The 25,344-nt window shown below is 43.8% G+C and overlaps 1 protein-coding gene across 5 annotated transcripts in view; it reads right to left on the reverse strand.

Moving 5' to 3' along the window:
* The window catches only part of atg4c (autophagy related 4C, cysteine peptidase), a 92,700-nt gene extending 67,707 nt beyond the window's left edge, over nucleotides 1-24,993 (reverse strand). For 3 of the 5 annotated variants that reach the window (XR_011594073.1, XM_070887061.1, XM_070887059.1), the window contains exons 1-3: nucleotides 24,711-24,993; nucleotides 4,821-5,002; nucleotides 9-92 (exon numbers count right to left, since the gene is read on the reverse strand). Coding sequence is in view for 3 of the 5 variants with exons in the window: in XM_070887061.1 (XP_070743162.1) it covers nucleotides 9-92; nucleotides 4,821-4,896 (160 nt within the window). In the remaining 2 variants the exon portion in view is untranslated. Of the gene's footprint in view, nucleotides 1-8; nucleotides 93-4,820; nucleotides 5,003-5,682; nucleotides 5,725-24,710 lie in introns of all 5 variants that reach the window. The other 2 variants (XM_070887060.1, XM_070887062.1) reach the window with 2 other exon arrangements.
* Between the last annotated feature and the right edge of the window lie 351 nt (nucleotides 24,994-25,344).

A 25,344-nucleotide genomic window follows, 5' to 3' on the forward strand; every position in this document is an offset into this window, starting at 1 on the left:
GTACTTACCCTCTGACTTGAAATGATAGCATTTTCCCAGCAAAAAGACAGGCGAGTTTCTGCTAAAATTTGTTTTGGTTCTCACAACCCAGCCTGAAGGGATAGAAGACAGAGAAGAGTATTATTAGCTAGCAACACTACAAAGCACTTCATGAGACATTTCCCATTATTTCCAGAGTGACTCAGAAAGCTTCACTGACAAACAAAATACAGAAGCCCACTGTTTCAACTTTCTTTAAAAAAAAACTGCCATTGACAAAATGCTGCACAGTTGGCATCTAAAGAAATTAGATTTCATTAAAGCATTCAATGAACTTGCGGGAGGGGGGGGGAAAGAGAGAGAAGAACGAACCAACTTTGCCGCTGAGATGGGAGAAGATATATGGGTCATTTATCGTGTAAGCACCACCAATATTTTTAGATGTGATTAAAGTGAATTGGTTGTAGCATAGCACAGAGAGTTGAATTACACGTTGAAAACTGCATTTGCCAAACAAATATTTGCCCATTCCCTCCAAAGGCTGAGTTAATAATTGTGCTACCTAGTGTGGAATTGAGTCGCATAAGGCCAGTTTCTATCCCTGGCCTGTGCAGTTAGCTGATACAGCCAGGGTGACTGTAGGAGCACTAAATTTGGTCTCAGAACCTGATAAGAGAAGTGGAAAAAAATGAGAGTTCCCATCACTGGTTGCTATCCAAGATTTCTGCTGGAAAGTGTGCATGTGTGGAAGTCTGGTGAGGGTAGGATCACGCTCAGCTATGAAACTTGTTTGAAGATCCTTCTAAGAATGTTTACTGACACTTCATCTTTATCGAGAGTGCTAGTCAGAAACTTGCATGCATTCTATGATTTAAAAGGTTGAAATATAGTTCATAAGTAGCGACATTTTTTTTTAAAAATGTGATAACATTTAAAATCATGGTTTTTCAAACATATTTCACACACAAATTTGTAATACCGCACCTTTTATAAAACTCTATCATGATGTATAAGTTCTTTTGTCAAGAAGTGTTACAGAACAAATTTAGCAGCTGGAACATTCTATTTCATTCCAAAATAGTTTCCACAGTAATCTGAACTTTAGAGGAAAACAAACTTCACTTTGTATACAGCACGGAAGCCTGTTCCAGCTCTGTGAAAAAGTTATCCAATTAGTCCAACTCTCCTGCTCTTTCCTTGCAAATCTTACCCCTTCAAATATTTATCAAATTCCCTTTCAAAAGTTATTATTGTATCTGCTTCCTCCACCCTTTCAGTCACAGCTTTCCAGATCATAACAACTTGCACAGCCATTTTTTCCCTCATGTCATCTCCGCTTCTTTTGCCAATTACCAAAGCCGTGTCCTCTGGTTACCCACCTTTCTGCTCTGGAAACAGTTTCTTATTTACTCTATCAAAACCATTCATGATTTTGAACACCTCTATCAAATCTCCTCTTCTCTCATGAGAACAAGCCCAACGTCTCCATATAAATGAAAGTCCCTCAACACTGGTACCATTCTTGTAAATCTCTTCTGCATGCTCTCTATGGCCTTGACATCCTTTCTAAAGTATGGTGCCCAGAATTGAACACAATACTCCAGCTGAGGCCTAGCCAGTACTTTATAAAGGTTTAGCATAACTTCTTTGCTTTTGTATTCTATGCCTCTATTAAAGCCAAAGATCCCATATGCCTTTATAACAGCCTTCTCAACTTATCCTGCCACCGTCAAAGATTTATGTACATACACCCCCAGGTCTTACTCTGTTCCTGCATCTCCTTTATAATTGTACCGTTTAGTTTATAAGGACTGTCCTCATTCTTCCTCCCAAAATGAATCACTTCACACTTCCCTGAGTTAAATTTTATCTGCCATGCACGTGTTTGCCCATTTCAGTCTGTCTACGTCCTCCTGAAGTTTGTTAGTATCCCCCTCACTGATTACTAAATTTCTGAGTTTTGTATCATCTGAAAACTTTTAAATTATGCCTTGTTTACCCAAGTCTAGGTCATTAATATATATCAAAAAGAGCAGTGGTCCCAACACCGACCCCTGGGGGACACACTGCCCTCCAGTTTGGAAAACAACTGCTCACCACTGCTCTTCGCACCGTAGCCAATTTCATATCCACGCAGCAACTATCCCGTTAATCCCATGGGCTTTACTTTTGCTAATAAGTCGGTTATGTGGTACTTTATCAAACATATTTTGAAAGTTCATATAACACATCAACGCACTACCCTCAACAACATTCTCCATTACTTCATCAAAGATCTCACTCAAGTTAGTCAAATATGATTTGCCTTTCACAAATCCGTACTGACTTTCATTTATTCACCCATATCTTTCCAAGTGCCAATTAATTTTGTCCCGGATTAATGTCTCTAAAGGTTTCCCCATCACCAACATTAGGCTGATTACACCTGGTAACTGCAGGCCAATGTATGCACCTGTGAGTATGCTCATAGGTTTGTACAGCTAGTCAACAAGTTTTAAAGTTTAATTTGTTTTAATTGCCGGGTTTTTAGTGTCCCCCTCCACTTTTATAGGGGGCACTTGTAAAATATATGGTTTTAATGATGACCCCCCAAAAATCGCAAAAAAAACAAAAAACAAAAAAAAACATTTATAAAAAAAAAGGGGCAGTTAAGTGTCTGGAGTGTCCCCCAGATTGGGGGGTACTTGATCTAACGTTTATTTTGTTCCTCCCCCCCCAAGAGTTGTACAGCTAGTTAACATGTTTTAAAGTTTAATTTGTTTTAATGTCCCCCTCCCCTTTTACAGGGGGCACGTAAAATTCATGATTTTAAAGCCCAAAAAAACCCCACCAAAAAAAACACACAAAAAAACAAAAAAAACAAAAAAATTATTTAAAAAAAAGGGTAGTTGAAAAGTGTCTGGAGTGTCCTCCAGATCAGGGGGCATTTGAGCTAATGTTTATTTTCTCCAATCAAAAAGAGTTGTGGAGCTGTTGAAAAACACACAAAAAAAAAACAAATACAAAAAAAATACAAAATGGGCCTTGATAAGTGTTTGGAATGTCCCCCAGATCGGGGGGCACTTGATTTAATTGTTTACTTTTCTCCAATCAAAAGAGTTGTACAGCTAGTTGTACAGTTGTTGCACTGCCTGCCTCTCTTCCGCGGTTACATCTGAGCCAGGGTGTCCCTGGAGATGTAGCATGCGGTGTCCACTGGTACGCTCGTGGCCTTCCGCGAGAGGTGGGCATCATCACCCCCGGCAACCAAATTTTAATTTGATTTTATGTCTAAATGTTAATTTGTTTAATTGTGCCGGTTTTAGTGCTCCTTCCCCACCCCCTTTTAGCCAGGGGCACTTGTATAATTTGTGTTTTAGTGCCCTCAAAAAGAAAAACCAAGGGGGCACTTGAAATTATTTTTTGGAGTGTTCCCCCGCCCTTTAATCAGGGGGGCACTTTATTTTCTGATTCTACAAAAATAGTTGTACAGCTGTTGCATTGTGAATGACTTAGCCAGTCAAATGATGTTCACAAGACTCAACAAAACCCCAGTTAGGTCTATGTCATCCACGATGAGGCATGCAGTTGTGAGCCTAGTGGATGAACTGGTAATGTGTAGTGTGATTGTTAAACCTATGTTAATTCAACTAGTTCTCAATAGCAATGTGTTGCTTTGAATGCTTAAGCAAAGAATCCATGAAGCAAATACATTACACCAGGTTTATCCCTCTCCCCTTTCTTTAAGGACTTTTCATAGCCTTAGGATGTGCCAAAAATCTTCACAAGCCAATTAATCACCATTGAAGTGTATTCACTGTCGTTTTGTAAGCAAATACAGCAGCCAATTTGAGTTCAGCAAGATTCCACAAACAGCAATCAAACAAATGACGTTAATCTGTTTTGGTGATATAAAATGAGTGAAGAATGGTAGCCAAAACCCTGGGAGAACTCCTCTGCTCTTTTTTTTTTGAATAGTCCCCTAGGATCTTTTTATATCCACTCACACAGGCAGTCAAGGCCTCCATTTAACGTTTCGTCCAAAAGGGAGCACCTCCAACAACATTGCACTCCCTCAATACAGAACTGAAATATCAGGCGAGATGTGCTCAAGTCCTGAAACAGGACTTAAGCCCATAACCTGAAGCCCAGGGGTGAGAGTACTACCACTGAGTCGACCCGATATGGTGCAAGATCTGTAGCATCAGTTTCTCTTCAGTCACCCACATCGTCTCAACTACTGCTGCCTTTATTTTTCCCCCACCTACTTTTCTCCTCTCCCCTCCTGAAGGTGTTGGGTTATGCTGGGATCAGTTTCATTAGTGCCAGTCGCTCTCCAGTTCCGCTTCCAAGTGGCCATTGGCAGACCAGACTGTGACTGCTGATAGGTTATTAAATCATAGGGACATGACAGCCAAGCTCAATCATATCCTCACCCGACATTCACAACAACAACTACTTGTATTTATATAGCGCCTTTAACATCGTGAAACATCCCAAGGCACTTCACAAGAGTATTATGCAATAAAAATTAGACACCGAGCCGCACAAGTAGAAATTTGCGCAGGTGGTCAAAGAGGTATGTTTTAAGGAAGAAAGAGAGGTAGCGAGGCGGAGAGGTTTAGGCAGGGAGTTCCAGAACTTGGGGCCTAGGCAGCTGAAGGCACAGCCACCAATGGTTGAGCGATTACAATCAGGGATGTTCAGGAGGGCAGAATTAGAGGAGCGCAGACATCTCGGGTGGTTGTGGGGCAGTGCATTTATCTTCCGAGTCATTGTTGGAGTTCGCTCGTAGTTTTAAAAACATGCACACATGTGTACCCTAACTCTCTTCACTCTGAACATGTACAAGCAACACCTACTGTACTTCACATTGTGCCACGCTGTCATAAACTTCGCCTTCAGTTTATCCACTTCATCAGGTTCGCTATCTTCCATTTTCAGCCTTTAGCAAATATTGACATCCCAGCTTCTCTTGCTGATGCAGGAACACTTGGTTCTATTCCAGAATGGGGCAGACTTCAAACACGAGGCAGAGAACTCACTGAGAGATGAAATAGTGAAGTATTAGTTTTATAATATTTAAACTGATAAGTGCTCTCCTTCAATTCAAAATGTATCGCTCCAATTGATTAATGAGTAAATACGCTGTCCAGAGTGAAACTGAGCTGCTAAGACCATAAAGTCAATCCTCTACTCACCTCCCCCACACCCCAATTGAAACAGCTCTAGGGACAAGCCATTTTGCTTAAATATTTCCAACTCAAATATCGTACCCTTGTAACAAAAACAATTACAGAAATAAAGCTACCCAACTGTCAGAAGTGGTTTTATTACTGCAATATTAACTGTACAAAATTAAGTGAACACTTCAAAAACCTTTAGATAGAGAAAAACTATTTCCAACACTTTACTTTGCTCAGTCTTTTCTTTTCCCATTCCCTCTTATTTTATCTTAACATTTACTTTATTTCTAACATTTTAACTTTTTTCTCATATTTAAAATTGTAATTAAAAAAATATACCTCTACTGTATTACTCGGTCATGCTGACAATTTTTTTGTGGAAATATGTTTATTTTATTTATTCCTGGGAGTCGCTGGCAATTCCTGCATTAACTGCCCAACCTTGGGGGCCTCTATTGGCTGAAAAATGACTCAAACAGCTGTTTTATTTGGCCAATCGAGGTCAGAGGTGCAAATATTGATGATTGCATTTACTTACCAGTGAAATACAGATGTGCTATTTCATCAGCAATGCCAGCACCTTGATCACACCAAGAAAATACAGCCAGAATGTAAACGGTCAATTCATTCTGAAATTGGACCTGAACAGAAATGTCACTAAATGAAGCCATACGGGTGAGGGTCACTCATTGTGTAAGATTTCAAAATCGCTGGCATTAAATTTGACAATGAGACAATTCTTCTAAAATTGGAACAGTTTATTTTTTTTTAAAAACACACATGCACATCCACCTTAGTTACAACAGATACAATGAGGTTATAATGAAGAGTGATGTATGTTAATTCCCTTTGACTGGCTGGTTCAGGAGAGGAGAGAAAGTCTTTGGCTGAGATCTTTATATCTTTCAAAAGCCATGGTCCCTCAGAAAGTCTCAGGATTGGGTCTTGGTTCCAGGGCAGTTCCTTATTGGCTCTCTGGCCTGGCTCAGCCATCTCTTGATTAGATTAAATGCCTTTCCAATGCACAAAACTCATGCGGCAGCTCTGTGGGCTTCCATTTTGTTTCTTTCAAAACTCAGCCCATGCTGGCAAGCTGTGGGTTTTCATTTTGTTTCAACACAAACAGGCTTTTCCGTATAACCTACACTTTTAATATTTATACATGCACAGAATCAATTTTAATCCAAAACACTTTTATTCTTACAAACTCCCCACCTTGAGGGGGAAATATCCTTATTGACCCCTCATATGGTTTATCACCTCAGGGATCACATATCATAAGCATTGAGAGGGAGAGAGAGAGAGAGAAAAGTGGATGGCCTGACTTGGTCCCCACCTCGTAAGGTGTATGCTACGTAGGGATTTATTATAGTCCAATAACATCTCCAGCGGAGACTCCCCCCTTCCCGTATCTTCAATGCACCGTCGCTTCTCACAGCACATTGATGATTGATGATGTTCGGGAGTCATGCTGCAGCTCCCGTTTCTCCATCTTCCCTCGGCTTCGGTCGTGTCCGGTATCCTGACAATTGTGAGGATCCGTAACATGGTCTCTGGGAAACAAGATCAGTGCAGTATTTACTCTTTAGCCAATCTTTCCAATTCTTTGTCAAATCACAAACGCCAGAGGTCACCTTGCGCACATCAAGGATAACTCTGCGCCAATGCTCTTAGCCAAAAGGCCGAGAGCCACTGCACCGTTCCTGGAAGTACTGCAATACCAGGTTCGTGCCATGGAGGTGGATGGGTCAGCAACCCCACACACCTCCGTGGAGGTGGATGGGTCAATCCACCCCACCCACCTCCTATTTCCAAAAAGCATAGGAGAACCACCTTCCTGATCCAGGGAGAACCACTTTGGGGTCATGGTTACTCCCCTGTCAGGTCAGTTATGCATGATCTTAGCCAAAAAGCCGATAAACTGATTAAGGTGAAACCACTTTATGTACTTAACACCCTTTTTCCCAGGTAACAATCAAATAAACCGCGGGATTCAATCAGTCTATAATCTTATGTGGTCCCCACCACCTGGGCTCAAAGGCTTCTTTTTCCAATAATTTGGAATGATTACGGAGTCTCGAACCTCATATTCAAAAGGGACGTACTTTCTTGTCAAAGTACTTTTTAATTTGTCTTCTTGACTTCCCCAATTTGGTGGCCACAAATCAATTGATCTGATCGGTGTGATCTAGCACTTGTTCCAGCCACTTGGAACTACATGTTTTCATTGTCAGGGGACTCATCCCCATTGATGTTAGCTGGCCTGGTGTTCTCATGGGCCTCCCAGTCATGGTCTGATATGGGAAAACCCCTGTTGTTCTATGAGATGTGGATCTCATTGCCATTAAGCACATTGGTAGCATGTTAGCCCATTGAGTGGGGTGGTCCATTCAAATTTTTTTTTAAATATGAACTTGAGGGTCCTGTTCCCCCTTTCGACCCCTCCGGACGACTGGGGGTGGTGAGCAATATGTAATGCGTGCTTTATCCCCAACATTTCCTGCAGGTGGGTAAAAATTTTACCGGTAAAGTGTGAACCTTGATCGCTGTCCACTTGTACTGGTACTCCCCACCTACAAAACACATGATTCAATAGTGTTTTAGCTGCTGTGATTGTGGTGTTGGAGCGGCAGGGGAATGCTTCGATCCATTTAGTGAATTGATCTACCATCACTAGGGCATGCTGAAAATTGCCTTGCACTTGTGGAAGTGGCTCAATGAAGTCTATCTGGAGGAGAGTCCATGGCCCTTGAGGTGGGGGTGCGCTTTGAAGCAAGGCTCGGTTAGTGCATGCGGGAGGATTGTGTTGTAGGCACAATTGGTTAATTGTTTCCCTCATGGATGGCCACCAAGCTGTGGATGCTACCTTGTAGAAGGTTACCAAGGCCGAATAGTGCCCTGCTGTGGGGTGGGAGTGAAAGAGGGAGAGCAGTTCCTGACCCATCTCTGGTGGAACACACACCACCGGGCAGGCATTTGACTGAATTTAGTGAGTTAGGAGTTAAATTTAAAAAGTAGGATCTCAAAAAGGTAGTAATCTCAGGATTGCTACCAGTGCCACGTGCTAGTCAGAGTAGGAATCGCAGGATAGCTCAACATGAATACATGGCTTGAGGAGTGGTGCCGAAGGGAGGGATTCAAATTCCTGGGACATTGGAACCGGTTCTGGGGGAGGTGGGACCAGTACAAACCGGACGGTATGACCCGGGCAGGACCGGAACCAATGTGCTAGGGGGAGTGTTTGCTAGTGCTGTTGGGGAGGGGTTAAACTAATATGGCAGGGGGATGGGAACCTAGGCAGGGAGACAGAGGGAAGTAGAATGGGGGCAGAAGCAAAAGATAGAAAGAAGAAAAGTAAAAGTGGAGGGCAGAGAAACCGAAGGCAAAAATCAAAAAGGGCCACATTACAGCAAATTCTAAAGGGGCAAAGTGTGTTAAAAAGACAAGCCTGAAGGCTCTGTGCCTCAATGCGAGGAGCATTCGTAATAAGGTGGACACATTAACTGCACAGGCAGCAATTAAGAGGAAATTAATGCAATAGTAAGGAAGGACATTAGCTTGGATGATGTGGAATCTGTATGGGTGGAGTTGCAGAATACCAAAGGGCAGAAAACGCTAGTGGGAGTTGTGTACAGACCACCAAACAGTAGTAGTGAGGTTGGGGACAGCATCAAACAAGAAATTAGGGATGCGTGCAATAAAGGTACAGCAGTTATCATGGGTGACTTTAACCTACATATAGATTGGGCTAACCAAACTGGTAGCAATACGGTGGAGGAGGATTTCCTGGAGTATATTAGGGATGGTTTTCTAGACCAATTTGTCGAGGAACCAACTAGAGAGCTGGCCATCCTAGACTGGGTGATGTGCAATGAGAAAGGACTAATTAGCAATCTCGTTGTGCGAGGCCCAATAATATGGTAGAATTCTTTATTCAGATGGAGAGTGACACAGTTAATTCAGAGACTAGGGTCCTGAACTTGGGGAAAGGTAACTTCGATGGTACGAGACGTGAATTGACTAGAAAAGACTGGCAAATGATACTTAAAAGGGTTGACGGTGGATAGGCAGTGGCAAACATTTAAAGATCACATAGATGAACTTCAACAATTTTACATCCCTGTCTGGAGTAAAAATAAAATGGGGAAGGTGGCTCAACCATGGCTAACAAGGGAAATTAAGGATAGTGTTAAATCTAAGGAAGAGGCATATAAATTGGCCAGAAAAAGCAGCAAACCTGAGGACTGGTAAAAATTTAGAATTCAGCAGAGCACAAAGGGTTTAATTAAGAGGGAGAAAATAGAGTATGAGAGGAAGCTTGCTGGGAACATAAAAACTGACTGCAAAAGCTTCAATAGATATGTGAAGAGAAAAAGATTAGTGAAGACAAACGTAGGTCCCTTGCAGTCAGATTCAGATGAATTTATAATGGGGAACAAAGAAATGGCAGACCAGTTGAACAAATACCTTGGTTCTGTCTTCACGAAGGAAGACACAAATAACCTTCCGGAAATACTAGGGGACTGAGAGTCTCGGTGAGAAGGAGGAACTGAAGGAAATCCTTATTAGGCGGGAAAGTGTGTCAGGGAAATTGATGGGATTGAAGGCCGATAAATCCCCTGGGCCTGATAGTCTGCATCGCAGAGTACTTAAGGAAGTGGCTCTAGAAATAGTAAATGCATTGGTGATCATTTTCCAACAGTCTATCGACTCTGGATCAGTTCCTATGGGCTGGAAGGTAGCTAATGTAACACTTTTTTTAAAAAAAAGGGAGAGAAAACGGGTAATTTTAGACCGGTTAGCCGGACATCAGTAGTGGGGAAAATGGTGGAATCAATTATTAAAGATGAATAGCAGCGCATTTGGAAAGCAGTGACAGGATCGGTCCAAGTCAGCATGAATTTATGAAAGGGAAATCATGCTTAACAAATCTTTTAGAATTTTTTCAGGATGTAACTAGTAGAGTGGACAGGGGAGAACCAGTGGATGTGGTGTATTTGACTTTCAAAAGGCTTTTGACAAGGTCCCATACAAGAGATTGGTGTGCAAAATTAAAGCATGTGGTATTGGGGATAATGTACTGACGTGGATAGAGAACTGGTTGGCAGACAGGAAGCAGAGAGTCGGGATAAACGGGTCCTTTTCAGAATGGCAGGCAGTGACTAGTGGGGTGCCGCAGGGCTCAGTGCTGGGACCCCAGCTATTTACAATATACATTTACGATTTAGATGAAGGAATGGAGTGTAATATCTCCAAGTTTGCAGATGTCACTAAACTGGGTGGCAGTATGAGCTGTGAGGCGGACGCTCAGAGGCTGCAGGGTGACTTGGATAGGTTAGATGAGTGGGCAAATACATGGCAGATGCAGTATAATGTGGATAAATGTGAGGTTATCCACTTTGGAGGCAAAAACACAAAGGCAGATTATATTATCTGAATGGCACATTCGGAAAAGGGAAGGTGCAACGAGACCTGGGTCTCATGGTGCATCAGTCATTGAAAGTTGGCATGCAGGTACAGCAGGCGGTAAAGGTGGCAAATGGCATGTTGGCCTTCATAGCTAGGGGAATAGAGTACAGGAGCAGGGAGGTCTTACTACAGTTGTACATGGCCTTGGTGAGGCCTCACCTAGAATATTGTGTTCGGTTTTGGTCTCCTAATCTGAGGAAGGACGTTCTTGCTATTGAGGGAGTGCAGCGAAGGTTCACCAGGCTGATTCCCGGGATGGCAGGACTGACATATGAGGAGAGACTGGATCGACTGGGCCTGTATTCACTGGAATTTAGAAGGATGAGAGGGGATCTCATAGAAACTTATAAAATTCTGACGGGACTGGACAGGTTAGATGCAGGAAGAATGTTCCCGATGTTGGGGGAAGTCCAGAACCAGGGGACACTGTCTAAGGATAAGGGGTAAGCCATTTAGGACTGAGATGAGGAGAAACTTCTTCACTCAGTTAACCTGTAGAATTCCCTGCCGCATTGAGTTGTTGATGCCAGTTCGTTGGGTATATTCAAGAGGGAGTTAAATGTGGCCCTTACGGCTAAAGGGATCAAGGGGTATGGAGAGAAAGCAGGAAAGGGGTATTGAGGTGAATGATCAGCCATGATCTTATTGAATGGTGGTGCAGGCTCGAAGGGCCGAATGGCCTATTGCTGCACCTATTTTCTATGTTTCTTTTGAACATCTGCAACTGCTCATCTGAGTCAGTGGCAGTGGCTAGTATGGTATTGGGAGCCCAGGATGTTGGTTGAGGAAGGGGTCTGCCTTCCTCGTGCCAGGCACTTACAACAGCATATATGACCAATATTACTGCTGCAGGGATTTTAAATCTAATTGATCTGTTGGCGAGGCCTTGCTAACAGCATTGCAGGGCTCAACAACTATATGCTCTATCTCCCCATCAATCGCAGTATCCTTGGCTGCTCTGTCATTTCCCTCACTATGTGGACCCCCTTTTCTATGGGCTGCTACCTTTCCTATGAAGCAGGCCTGGGATTGCTGTTTAAGGTATGACCAGAGCAGGCGTAAACAGGGCCCATGGACCAGGGCCTTACCATCTATCGTACAATAGTAATTCTTGTGGTAAAGGGGCAGGGAGAGCATGGTGTTTATAGCACGATCACGAGTCTATCGGACAGCAGTTAGAAGTGCGGCGATTTCTGCATATTGTGAAGACTGTCTGTTGCATCTTTGCTGGATGGTTCTTTCTGGCAATACCACAGCATATCCGGTGTGAGGAGATCCTTCAATGTGATATGTGGACCCATCTATGTAGACAGCTGGGCATCCTGTATGGGCTTTTTCTGCACAGGATGGGTCTCAAAGATATTCAGGGGTAACGGACATTCATGCGGGTCCCCCTCATAGAGCAGAAATTGTGGGAGCAATGTGGTGGGTTTGGAAATGGTATCAATACCTCTTTCCATAAATTCCAATGTCCATTTGCTGAGGCGCTGCGAGGAAACTAGCAAATCTCCAGGTTTCATCACTAGTTTCAGAGGTTTGTGTCCGCTGTGCAGGATTGTAGCCTGTAGCCCAGTAATAAAAGTAAAGTGCTGTACCGGCCAGAAGACGGCCAGTAGGTGGCGCTCGCATGCTGTATAAGTCTTTTCTGCCCTCTGCAGGATTTGAGACGCATATGCAATGGGCTGTAGTCGATCAGCTTGCACTTGGCACAGAACTGCAGTGAGGCTTTGCTCTGTGGCCCCGGCCTCCAAATGGAAGGGCTGCGTGGGATCAGGAGGGATCAGACATGCGGCCTGTATCACTGCAGTTTAATTTAGCCACAGACTGGGTGTGGGCATGTCCATGCCGGGCATATGTCATCACCCTGCACACTCTACAAAGCCTGGGATAAAGTTCCTTTGGTACCCCACCAAACCCAAGAATGATCGTAGGGCTGATTTCGAAGTGGGTAATGGCAGTCGCTGTATTATCTCCACCTTGTGAAAGTCGGGGATGATCCCTCTGGAGAAATGGACACTCCTAGAAAGGTGACCCATTCTTTTACTAATTTTGAGCCTTACGAGGATTCACCTTTAGTCCCGCCTGAGCCAACAAGGTCAAAAGTTCGTGCAAAAGGGACAGATGCTCCTCCATGCTGTCGGTTGCCAGCAGTAGGCCGTCTATGTACTGCAGCAAGCAGGTAGGGCGGGAAAAGTCTTTTAAAATTGCAGCCATTCTTTTGTGGAATATTGTGGAAGCATGGTGGAACCCCTGAGGCAAGCATGTCCAGGTGTAGTTCTGATCCTCAAATGTGAATGCAAATTTGTACTGGTCTTCCCCTTTAACAGGGATACTCCAGAATCCATTGGCGATGTCGAGGGTCGAGAAGTACTTGAAACCAGCAGGAGTTTGATATAATTTGGTAGGAGTTTCTCTTACTACCGGTGAGCAGGCTGGTGTTGCAGAATTTAACTTTCTGTAATCAATAGTCAGTCGCCAGCTGCTATCAGGCTTTTTAACCGGCCATGTGGGTGAATTGGTCGTGAAAGTGCCTGGTCCTAAGAACACCCTGCTCGACTAGGGATTTTATGGTGTCTCGGATGTAAGAGTGACTCTCCCTTCGGATGGGGTACTGTTTAGTGAATGAGTGGGGAGGTCCCACAATAGATTCCTCGCCTGCCATTTTTCCACAGTCATGCTTGCATGTGGCAAACACCGCTAGGTGTTTCTGAATTCGTTTTGCCACAGCTTCATTTTCACTCCCTGGAGCGTCAGATGGCTTTTTAATAGCAAAAACTGAGTGAGCATCTGAAATTTATATCACTCCTGTCTTATCGCTCAATCCCATCCAAACACAGTCCTGATTATAATCTATCACCACGCCATACTGATCCAAAACATCAGTCCCTAAAATTCCCCTTCTGTCGGGGGTGGTCATCAGCATAGGTGCTGGGACCTTATAGGTGAGGCCTCCCAACTGAAGTTCAGTGGCTTTCCCTGTATATGCAGTCGTTGTATCACCGTTAAACCCTTCAAGGGTCATATAACCCTTGCCCGCCGCTGCATGGCGTTCAAGGTATGGGGTGTAGATGATGGTAACGGCTGAGCCGGTATCGATAAGCATAATCTGTTGCCTGCCCCCTTTTAAGACAACAAGGACTACTGGTCTCCCGCTACCATCACGTCGGAACCCCACTTCCGACCAATCTTTGGGGGTCAAACCCTGTCATAGGGTCGATCCTGGAATGGGTCCCTCTAATGAGTGCGCATCGGCGATTGCGCGCACCGGTAAATTATTTTGCATCTTCCCCGTGGCAATTTGGGTTTGTATGAGGGTTATCAATTGATCCAATCATTGATCTGTCCCAGAGGACTTGGATTTGTCCCTCGGGAGGTATCTATGCGTGCAACATGGTTCAGTGCTGGTCTGGGTCTGCTGCAGTCTTTTGCTAGGTGGCCTACCTTCTTACAATTAAAGCACTGTCCCTTAAAGGGGTAGTTTTGAGATCCCTCCACCATTGACACTGGTTTATTTGCAGTGGATGGGGACTTCCCTTTTAACTGGTCTTTTACCATCTCCCAGGCTATTTGAGCGCTGGTCTCTATATCTGTCCACTGATTGGTGGGCCTCATGGCTATTCCCAGGGTGGTTTTAACCAAAGGGTGGAGCTGGGTCAGGAACATAGCTTTAAATTATTCCTGATTCTTTCCTACTGTAGCATTTGCAGGTGCCTGGTTCTGGGTATGTTGATAGATATCGTACAGGCGATTACTGAAGGCTTTAGGGATCTCTTTTGGGCACTGCTTGGGCTGATTAAGCAGAGCCATTAAATTCACGTTTTGGATCCCTAAATGGTTTAGGATCTTGGTCATGAGTGCATTGGCCGCTGCGCCAGGCTGCCTGCTTCTGGCAGATTATCTTTTAGAGAGGTGGAACAGGCCTAGAAGAGGACTCGTGTTAAGTCTCTTTCTTCCAACTCCTGAAATTTGCCCATCTCCTATTAACTTCCAGTGGGTCGTCCTCATCATTAATGGGCCCCCGAACTAGTGGCTACACGCCGTGGCATCAGCACCAGATATGGGCCGTAAGTCGGTATGGTTACTGGTGACGTGGCCATGCTCATTACATCGTGAAGAAGTGGTTACTACGGCTACGATTGGCTCTTGTGTCTCCAAGGTATCCTGTTCTACACCACTCTCCTGGGGATTATACTGGCTTCCTTCCTCATCCCCTTCTGCTATCTCCCCGTGGTACTGCGGATACCAGGGCCTGCTGCTCCCCTAACTTACTTTTTAGCCTTGCTATTTCTAGTTGGCACTGGGAGTGATCTGCCTCCCTACGTGGCTTCTTAATTACTTCCCTTAATGCGACCCTAGCATCTTCTATCTCTTGCTGGAGCCTCAAGTTTTCCAATTTATATATTTTTTAAAACTCTGATTAGTTTTCATTTGCTTCAACAACGGTTGCTGTGGCATTTAAGTTTGAGAGATTTTGTTGTAGCAATGAAGCTGCCTGTTCAGCCCCTCTTTCTAATTGCTTAATACAGTGGTTTAATTGGCCAATTTCTTGCCTTAAATGCTGCATTTCTCCCTCTTAACTGCTTCACAGGTTGGAGGCCTTCTTCCTTTTGTTGTTTTATACCTTCAATCTCTCTTTCTTTTAGTTGAATCTCTTTTACTTGCAATTCTTTCAAATCGTGTATCACTTTGGCATCCTGTCTCATTAATTCATCTCCTCTCCGGGCACAATAAAATGCGCTAAAGGCCACGAGACTATTTGCCCGTTTTGGCCTTCTCTCCCTTATCTACCCTTTCCTGGATAAGTTTCACCATCGCCCCAAATGACGCAGGTTGACCCTCGTGGATATGCCGTGCCTGTGCTTTTTAACTCTTCTATGCCTTGTATCGGGAACTTTTTGGACAACTTCTCCTGAAACTAGCTCAACATTTCTTTTCACTGTTGGCTTTCTGTCCATGACCGATCCCTTCATCCTGTGTCTTTTGAATATAACTACTGGTGAGTCCCCACTTAAACAGTTACAACCCACCCAACTTAAACAGTTACAACTATCAAGACGACCGCTCCTTAAGATGCAACTCCCGATCCGTTTAGTCATTTCAAGCTATACTTCGCAACACAGTTTAGAATCGCAACTCCCGAGATTTCCAATTGTTCAAAAGAATCATCAAAAAGCTGTCTCACCAGTTGCCCGCATTCACCACCAATTGTAAGATTTCTAAATCTCGGACATTAAATTTGGCAGTGAGACAATTCTTCTAAAACAATTGGAACAGTTTATTAAAAAAAAACATACATGCACATCCACCTTAGTTACAACAGATACAATGAAATTATAATAAAGAGTGATATACGTTACTTCCCTTTGGCTGGCTGGTTCAGGAGAGAGAGAGAAAAGTATTTGGCCGAGATCTTTATACCTCTCAAAAGCCATTGTCCCTCAGAAAGCCTCAGGATTGGGTCTTGGTTCCAGGGCAGTTCCTTATTGGCTCTCCTCACACATGTGGCTGTCTGGCCTGGCTCAGCCATCTCTTAATTAGATTAAATGCCTTTCGAATACACAAAACCCATGTGGGCTTCCATTTTGTTTCTTTCAAAACTCAGCCCATGCTGGCAAACTGTGGACTTTCATTTTGTTTCAACACAAACAGGCCTTTCCGTATAACCTACCCTTAACATTTATACATACACATAATCAATTTTAATCATTAATAAACACTTTTATTCTTACAATTGGATCTGTAAGGAGGAGCATTAATTATAAAAAAAATTCAGCAGTTAGTTGAGTAATGAGATGTAATGAGAAAGAGTCTAGGAGTACAGCTATATTTAGTTGGTGTGGGTAAAATTCCAGCGCAAGGTTGAAGGACACCAGACTTATATTTAGGGCTCTATCTTGCTCTATAATTAGAGCCATATCTACTCTTAAAAAGAGTTAGTCCTGGTGTCTATTTTTCAATTTGTTTTCTCAGATCAATATTTAGATGAATGAGAGTAAAAGAAAGTATGCTTTTTTTTAAAAAAAAAGTTCTTCCCCCAATTCAGATAGGCTTGGCTTAGTGGTAGCATGCTTGCTGGAGTCAAAAGGTCACATGTTCAAGCCCCATTCCAGAGATTTGAGTACATAATCTAGACTGGCGCTTCAGTGCAGTATTGAGGGAGAGCTGCACTGTCAGAGGTGCTATCTTTCAGATAAGACGCTAAACCAAGGCAGTGTTTTCTCCCTCAGGTGGCATAAAGGATCTCATTGGCACTATTCAAAGAAGAGCAGGGGGGAATTCTCCCACTCTTCTGCCACAGTTACCAACATTATAATGGTGATGATATTTCAAAAAATGTATTTAATTGGGCTGTAAAGTGTTTTGGAACACCTGGAGGTTGTGAAAGGCGCGATATAAATGCAAGTTTTTTTTCTTATTGATGAGATGCAGTTCCATGGCTGCATCAACTGGTATCAAGTAACCATTCTTCATGAAGTGAATGGCAGCATGGTATCTGTGTGGCATCATAATCAAGCCCAATTATGTCTTCACTCAGACATGGGCATCTTCCATCAAGAGCGAGAACCAGAGATCATTTTTCCATCCCTTGCTCTGGGATGCTGAAGCCAGTTGCAGCACTCCAACTACCATTCAGCTGAGATTAGTTAATACTAGTAACCATTATTCGAACCGGAGTCTTCCTTGTCTCACCTGTCCCAATATCTCCTTATGTGGCTCGGGTGTCAAATGTTGTTTGATAACGCTCTTGTAATGCGCCTCGGGACATTTTACGATATTAAAAAAGGTGCTATATAAATGCAAGTTGTTGTTTTTGACTGTTTGGCTCAGTAGCGCACCACAAAGAAATATTAATCTTAACTATTAATAGCACACTTTAGCCACAGACTCTGAAGAGAATGTTACCGTCTTGGTTTCAACCCCATCGCATTTTCTGTTCTATTTGGGTCTTGCCAGAGCACGTGGGTCTTTGTAGTTTACCTATTCCCAAGTCTATGCCATTCTTGTGATGATTGTGCTTATCATTCCTGGCTCAGCTATAGCACAGGTTAGATGTGAAGAAAAGCTCTCTCCCTCTAAGGTCCCAAAACTACTGTACTTCGCCTCTTAGAACATGCCCAAATGCACATTTTCTATTTCTTACACTATGCATTCTGTCGTAACTTAAAGAAAATTAGTGATAGTTTTGTGGGTACTTGTCAGATTTGAACTGGGCTGACTTCCCAAATGGACTTCAAATCAGACTCTTACAATTAGCAGACAGATATTTCATCGCACCAATCTGGGCTGGATTGAAACCTATATCTCAGGTCTGAAAAGACAGTAATTAATCTTATCCACTCTGACAAACAGTCCTGCTTTACTGCTCATGTATTAAACGTGAAAATCATGGTCATTTTGAGTAAGGTAAACAAGTTAAAGAGTAATTTCTCTGATGATGACATCACGTGCAAGCAACAAGGTGTTTATCATGTGTTTCAAAATAAAGACTTTTTTTGGTCAGCTGGATATCTGACATACAGAATTCCATCACCATGTTTAAGCGTTTCCAATCTACTAATCCAAGCTACTGAGTAATCCACACAGGTAGAGTTTCTGTCTATCTGATATCTAGTGTACACCCCCTTCATCACATGGACACATACAATTACCCAAGTCGAGAGCTTAGGCGTAGGTTAGTAAGCAAAGGTTTTAGGACCTCGAGTGCTGAGTGGTACAATTTAATGCAGTTAAATCCATGCAGCTTACCAGCACAGATCACCAGGAACAGTAGCATAGTGGTAATGTTACTGGACTAGTAATCATCTGGAGTAGGGAGTTCAAATCCCACCACAGCAGCTGTTTAATTAAACTCAGTTAATTAAATAAATCTGGAATAAAAAGCAAGTGTCAGTAATGGTGACCACGAAACTATCTGGTTCACTATTGTCCTGCAGGGAAGGGAATCTGTTGTCCTTATCTGGTCTAGCCGCTCCAGACCCACAGCAATGTGATTGATTCTTAATAAACCGTTACGAGAAACAGCAAGAATAAAACCGGACAGACCACCCGGTATTGACCTTGGCACTGGCTACGGACATGACAACAGCACACCCAGCCCAGTCGACCCTGCAAAATCCTACTCACTTTCAGCCAATGTCCCAGACTCCTCCATTACCACTCCTGTCCCACCGGCAGGACAAACCTACCAGAGGTGGTATACAGTAGGGTGAAAGTGGCCCTGGGAGTCCTCAACATTGACTCCGGACCACATGAAGTCTCAAGGTGTCAGGTCAAGCATTGGCAAGGAAACCTCCTGGTGATTACCATCTATTGAACACCACTTGGAAGAAGCACGATCTATTCTGGGTAAGAGTGGCTCAATAGCACCACTACTGACCGAGCCCTGAAGGACATAGCTGCCAGACTGGGCCTACAGCAGGTGGAGAACCAAGAAGGAAAAGCCTACTTGACCTTGTCCTCACCAATCTACCTGTTGCAGATGCATTTGTCCATGACAGCATTGGTAGCAGTGACCACCGCACAGTCATTATGGAGAAGAAGTCCCGTCTTCACACAGAGGACACCCTCCATTGTGTTGTGTGGCACTTCTAGCAGCTCAAAACTGAGCATCCATGAGACGCTGTGGGCCAGCAGCAGCATTGTATTCCACCACAATCTGTAACCTCATGGCCCAGCATAATCCCTCACTTTACCATTACCATCAACCCTGGTTCAATGAGGAGTGCAGAAGAGCATGCCAGGAGCAGCACCAGGCGTACCTAAAAATCAGGTGCCAATCTGGGGAAGCTGCAACACAGGACTACATGTATGCTATAAAGCAGCATGTCAGACAGGGCTAAGCAATCTCATAATCAACGGATCAGATCAAAGCTCTACAGTCTTGCCACATCCAGTCATGAATGGTGGAAGACTATTAAACAACTAACGGGAGGAGAAGGCTCCGTGAATATCCCCATCCTCAATGATGGCGGAGCCCAGCAAGTAAGTGCAAAAGACAAGGCTGAAGCTTTTGTAACCATTTTCAGCTAGAAGTGCCAAGTGGATGATCCATCTCGGCCTCCTCCCGAGGTCCCCACCATCATAGAAGTCAGTCTTCAGCCAATTTGATTCACTCCACGGCTGAGCGCACTGGATACAGCAAAGGCTATGGGGCCCGACAACATCCTAGCTGTCGTGCTGAAGACTTGCGCTCCAGAACTAGTCGCGCCTCTTGCCAAGCTGTTCCAGTACAGCTGCAACACTGGCATCTATCCGACAAGTGGAAAACTGCCAAGGTATGTCCTTTCCACAAAAAGCAGGACAACTCCAAACCGGCCAATTACTGTCCCATCAGTCTACTCATCTGCAAAGTGATGGAAGGTGTCGTCGACAGTGCTATCAAGCGGCACTTACTCACCAATAATCTGCGCACTAATGCCCGGTTTGGGTTCTGCCAGGACCACTCGGCTCCAGACCACATAACAGCCTTGGTCCAAACATGGAGAAAAGAGCTGAATTCCAGGAGGTGAGGCAAGTGTGACTGCCTTTGACACCAAGGCAGCATTTGACCAAGTGTGGCATCAAGGAGCCCTAGTAGAATTGAAGTCAATCGGAATGAGGGGGAAAAACTCTCCACTGGCTGAAGTTATACCAAACACAAAAGGAAGATGGATGTGATGGTTGGAGGTCAATCATCGCAGCTCCAGGACATCACTGCAGGAGTTCCTCAGGGCAGTGTCCCAGGCCCAACCATCTCCATCTGCTTCATCAATGACCTTCCTTCTATCATAAGGTTAGAAGTAGGGATGTTCGCTGATGATTGCACAGTATTCAGTGCCATTTGCAACTCCTCAGATAATAAAGCAGTCCATGCCCGCATGCAGCAAGACCTGGATGACATTCAGGCTTGGGCTGATAAGTAACATTCACGCCATACAAGTGCCAGGCAATGACCATCCCCAACAAGCGAGAGTCGAACCACCGTTCCTTGATATTCAACGTCATTACCATCGCCATCCTGGGGGTCACCATTGACCAGAAACTTAACTGGACCAGCCACATAAATACTGTTGACAAGAGCAGATCAGAGGCTGGGTAAACTGCGGCGATTGTCTCACCTCCTGACTCCCCAAAGCCTTTCCACCATCTACAAGGCACAAGTTAGGAGTGTGATGGAGTACTCTCCACTTGCCTGGATGAGTACAACACTCAAGCAGCTCGACACCATCCAGGACAAAGGAGCCCACTTGATTGGCTCCCCATTTACCACCTTAAACATTCACTCCCTCCACCACAGGTGCATCGTGGCTGCAGTGTGTACCATCTACAAGATGCACTGCAGCAAATCGCCACGGCTTCTTCCACAGCAGCTCCCAAACCCACGACCTCTATCACCTAGAAGAACAAAGGCAGCAGGTGCATGGGAACACCATCACCTGCAAGTTCCCTATAAAGTTACACACCTTCCTGACTTGGAAATAGATCACCGTTCCTTCATCGTCGCTGGGTCAAAGTCCTGAAACTCCCTCTATAACAGCAGTGTGGGAGTATCTTCAGCAGAAGGACTGCAGTGGTTCAAGGCAGCAGCTCACCACCACCTTCACGAGGGCAATTAGGTAATAAATGCTGGCCTTGCCAGTGACGCCCACATCCCAGAACGAATTTTTTTAAAGTTAGTGAGTTTCCTATTCCTTGTCCAGTTAGAACCACCCTACCCATTAGATCATTGTCTTGTATGGTTATCTGGAAATAAATGGAATGTGTATCAGGCCCCATTTACAATTCTACCTTTCCAGGTACCATTATTGAGCTAGACTGACTGATCAATTATCATCAATGCCCTGGAGTACTGCAGACCTGAATTGAAATTATGATTCATGGCACCATCTCCCACTCTAACTCACTCTTTTCCGGGACTTCAAAAACACAGAACTCTTTGCCTCCCTCCTAAAATCTGGAGGCTTTTAAAACTCAAGTTTGGCATAATCTAACCATTATTCTTGATTTCTCCTGTCTTCTGAACTACTCATTTCAACCGTGGTGGTATCCTGCACTTTGGCTTTAGCCCCTCAGCTAGATTTCTCAAATTAATAAAATGGAGAAAAATTAACAACTTTACAAGAGCAACGAGATTCTTCTTTTCAAGTATGAGACTTATCCCACAAGTGAACTGAATAAAAAAAAAAAGAGGAACTGTAACTAGCAAAAAGGCTGCTGATAAAATCAAACAAGAGAACTGGATTTTTTTCTGATGTGGTTAGTCAGTTGACCTCTGCTCAGCTCCTCCCCATAAACATTAACAGAATATGTTAATTAAATCAATGCCATCTATAATGTTAAATATCAAACATGTTCCTGTGTTACTGTTGCTACAAGTTTCTTGATGCTGTATAACCAGTGCTGTCCTTCAGGTTTCAGACATAGTGTAATGGTGGGCATTTGAATTTTTTCAACTCATGTTCACTCGAATAGTGGGGAAAAACATACAATTATAGATTTTGGCCTTACAGACTTGACTGGTGTCACGAATAAGCTACATATTATTGGGGTGAACTCATCATCAGCAGTCCTTCAAATCGGGGATGACTTGCTTCCACGTCAAAAAGTTCCCGAGTGTTTCAATGAAAGACCTAAAATTCCACGTCCCGAACTACATGGTGAAGGGTGGAAGATGCCTGTGCGTGGATTTTTATTAACGTGTGGTGGCCGTTGCACACCAGCCACCACACGGGCTTGACAGAACTAGGTCTTGGTCCAGTAGCAAGGATTAACCAAGACGACTGGAGACCAGCTCTGCTGCACAGACCTAGTGTGCACACATATCGCAGTATGGGCTGGCCCATGCTGCCGCTGGGCCCTCACCTCTTCTGGGCCCCAAACTCACACCTCTCCTTGGCCCCAATCACATTCTTCTACAATCTCTCGCCGCTTCCTCGTTCTGGCCTCGCCACATCTGCTGTATCTGCCCGCACTCCAATCAGCGACCTGGATCTTGGTGACGAACCTCTTCACTGCCATTGCTCTCCTGCTCCAGCACGTGCTGCTCCCTGGAGTGGTATGCCGCCCCACTACTCCTTCCGCTCCCCAGCCTGCTCCGATGGTGCTCGCAGGCGGGGGGCCGCTCAGCCTGCTGGGCTAGGCCACCATGCTTTTCCTTCCGCTCCCCGACCTGCTCCAATGGTGCTCGCAGGTGGGGGGCCGCTCAGCCTGCTGGGCTAGGCCGCCACGCTGCTCCTTCCGCTCCCTATTGGTGAGCTATTGCTGCATACAGAGGTCATTGATGGCGGTAGTGACAATTTGAAATTAATTCAAAGTACAGGGTATCAACACAAAAAGCATACTGGCTTAAGCGTTACTTTCTATTTTGCTCTAATATATTGGCAACACATGCTTAGTGAGAACATTATTTGAGCACCTATGGCCTGTCAGCTTGATTCTTGTTTTAATCTTTATCTCGTCTGCACTCATCTAGCTGTCAGGAATACAGTAACAAAAGCCACCATTTTTTCATTTAATACAATTATAAATTCATTTTTTTTTTAAAAAGCAACAAAAAGCTGGCAGTGACATTATTTGAATTTTGATGTTCATTATCAGAAATACATCAGGATCATTTGACAGAGTTACTGCCATCTATTTAATCCTTGACATTATTTAACCAACTTTTTTTCCCTATGAGTTTCCGCTCTGCTGAGTTTAAATGGAAAGGAAAGCGTACAAATTGACTGCTTTCCCACATAAATATCCTTTTTTTGTCTTGGAGCCTTTAAAAACAAAAATCACTTAACCTTCGTTTTTTTTTTAAATCTAAGGATCACTTCCATGACTAACTAGCAAATCACATTAAATAAGCATAATAGACAAACAACAGATAACCAGCATTGGATTTCATGCTTTAGAGTTTTTGTTTCCAAAAGCCTTTTTTCCCTTATCATTTGCTTTATTTGAATTATTAAGATTAATGGAACACTTATTGGGAAAAATGTTCCTTTCCCTTTAAAGTTGGGCTGCCATCTTTTGTTTGCCCCAAGCCCAGATAGGCTGCAGAAATGTGGACAGAGCAGCTTTTTAAAATCGAGCAACTAAAAAATGTACTTTTGCTGCCCAGTTTTCAGTTATGAAAATTGCCCAGTAGCCACCCCTTGAACAATGGATATTGTTCAAAATGGGACATGCAGGTACCTACTTCAAAGAGCACATCTACAGAAAGCTTTTTAAGTTTTTACAAACACTTGGGTACAACAAAATCTGTACCAAATGCATTGCTTGATGATACCATCATAAAGATGGTAATGCCCTTCTCCTAACCATGAAGCTAACATTACTTCAAAATCAAATGCAAAAGGAATTGATATCCAATGTAATGTCAACAAGCCGACCTGAGTGACACGGCAGTTGCCATTTTATGCCAAGTCTAAAACCAAACTTTCGCAGAATTCTCGACAATATTCTCTCTTTTAGTGGGGTACATCAAAGAGACTGCTGCGGACAAGGTTGACACCCATCCGCTTTGGACTGGATAGTGAGGATTTTGAGTGGGTTGTTTGTAGATTTCTAAAATGTAAATCAGACACCATATGCCTTGATTGTTAAAGCAGAAGTCCATTTTCCACTTACTTTGGTGGCTTGCAATAGAGGTATTAATGACTAATATTTTCATTAATTATCACCAAAGAAAACATCAGAACTCAAACGGTGATCCCATCACACTCCTTGCCCTGTCCCCATACAGTTTTGGATATGGCAAAGGGTCCTAATCACAGCTGGGGATAACATAAAATGTAGCATAGGTCACACATTTCATCTCTGCACCAGTCAATTAAAACGTGACTGCAGATCAAAAGAAGAAGTGTTATCCCACCGATTAGAAGACTTTAAAATGGCGCCAAGGCTATAAATAGGAAATGAGTTTCACTTTTTGGTGGCCCGTTTGCCTTTTAGGCAGTTTCGCCCCCGGAGAGCCGCTTCTTGGAATGCAAGGTGATCCCCGGCGTTGTTTGTATTCACACTATTAAAGCAATACAACAAGGCTGAATCACATTATTTAAAAATAGCAATTGGCGTGTGAAGTAGTGCACTATGAAGGTGACCTGTACTCCTCTATCTTTGTATAAATACCTGACGTAGTTGTGCTTTTGCTTCACTTGTCAATCACACCATGGTCGAGACGGGAAACAGCTGGACGGCAACACAAATAACCGACAAACTGAGCGCGAGCCGACATCAAACACTCCCTGGCGAAGCAGGCGTGCGCACATTTTCACTGCGCCATTTCCATTCCGTTGCATGGCACGCTATGTTTTAATAATTTGGAAGTTTATATTTGCTGGGAACTCAGTCGCGGCGCCGCTTCCGGCTGCGCGCTCCTTCCCTAAGATGGCGCCGCCGCTCAGGTCCCGGGACAAGGCTGGGCGCCACGCATGCTCAGCACGGGAACGGCCGGCTTCCTTACGTGATGCAACAAACTGCGCCAGAAACTCGGGGACGTGGACTGTCACATACTGCACAACAGAGATTAGCAATACAATACAGATTTCACGCACTGTAAAGATATTATACTGCATAATATGGATTAGCAATACAATACAGATTGCACACACTGTAAATGTATCATATACTGCATAACATGGATTAGCAATATAATATAGATTGCGCACTGTAAATATATCATTATACTGCATAATATGGATTAGCAATACAATACAGATTGCACACACTGTAAATAGATCATTATACTGCATAATATGGATTA

The sequence above is a fragment of the Pristiophorus japonicus genome, chromosome 8 (assembly GCF_044704955.1).
Source record: "Pristiophorus japonicus isolate sPriJap1 chromosome 8, sPriJap1.hap1, whole genome shotgun sequence".
NCBI lineage: Eukaryota > Metazoa > Chordata > Chondrichthyes > Pristiophoridae > Pristiophorus > Pristiophorus japonicus.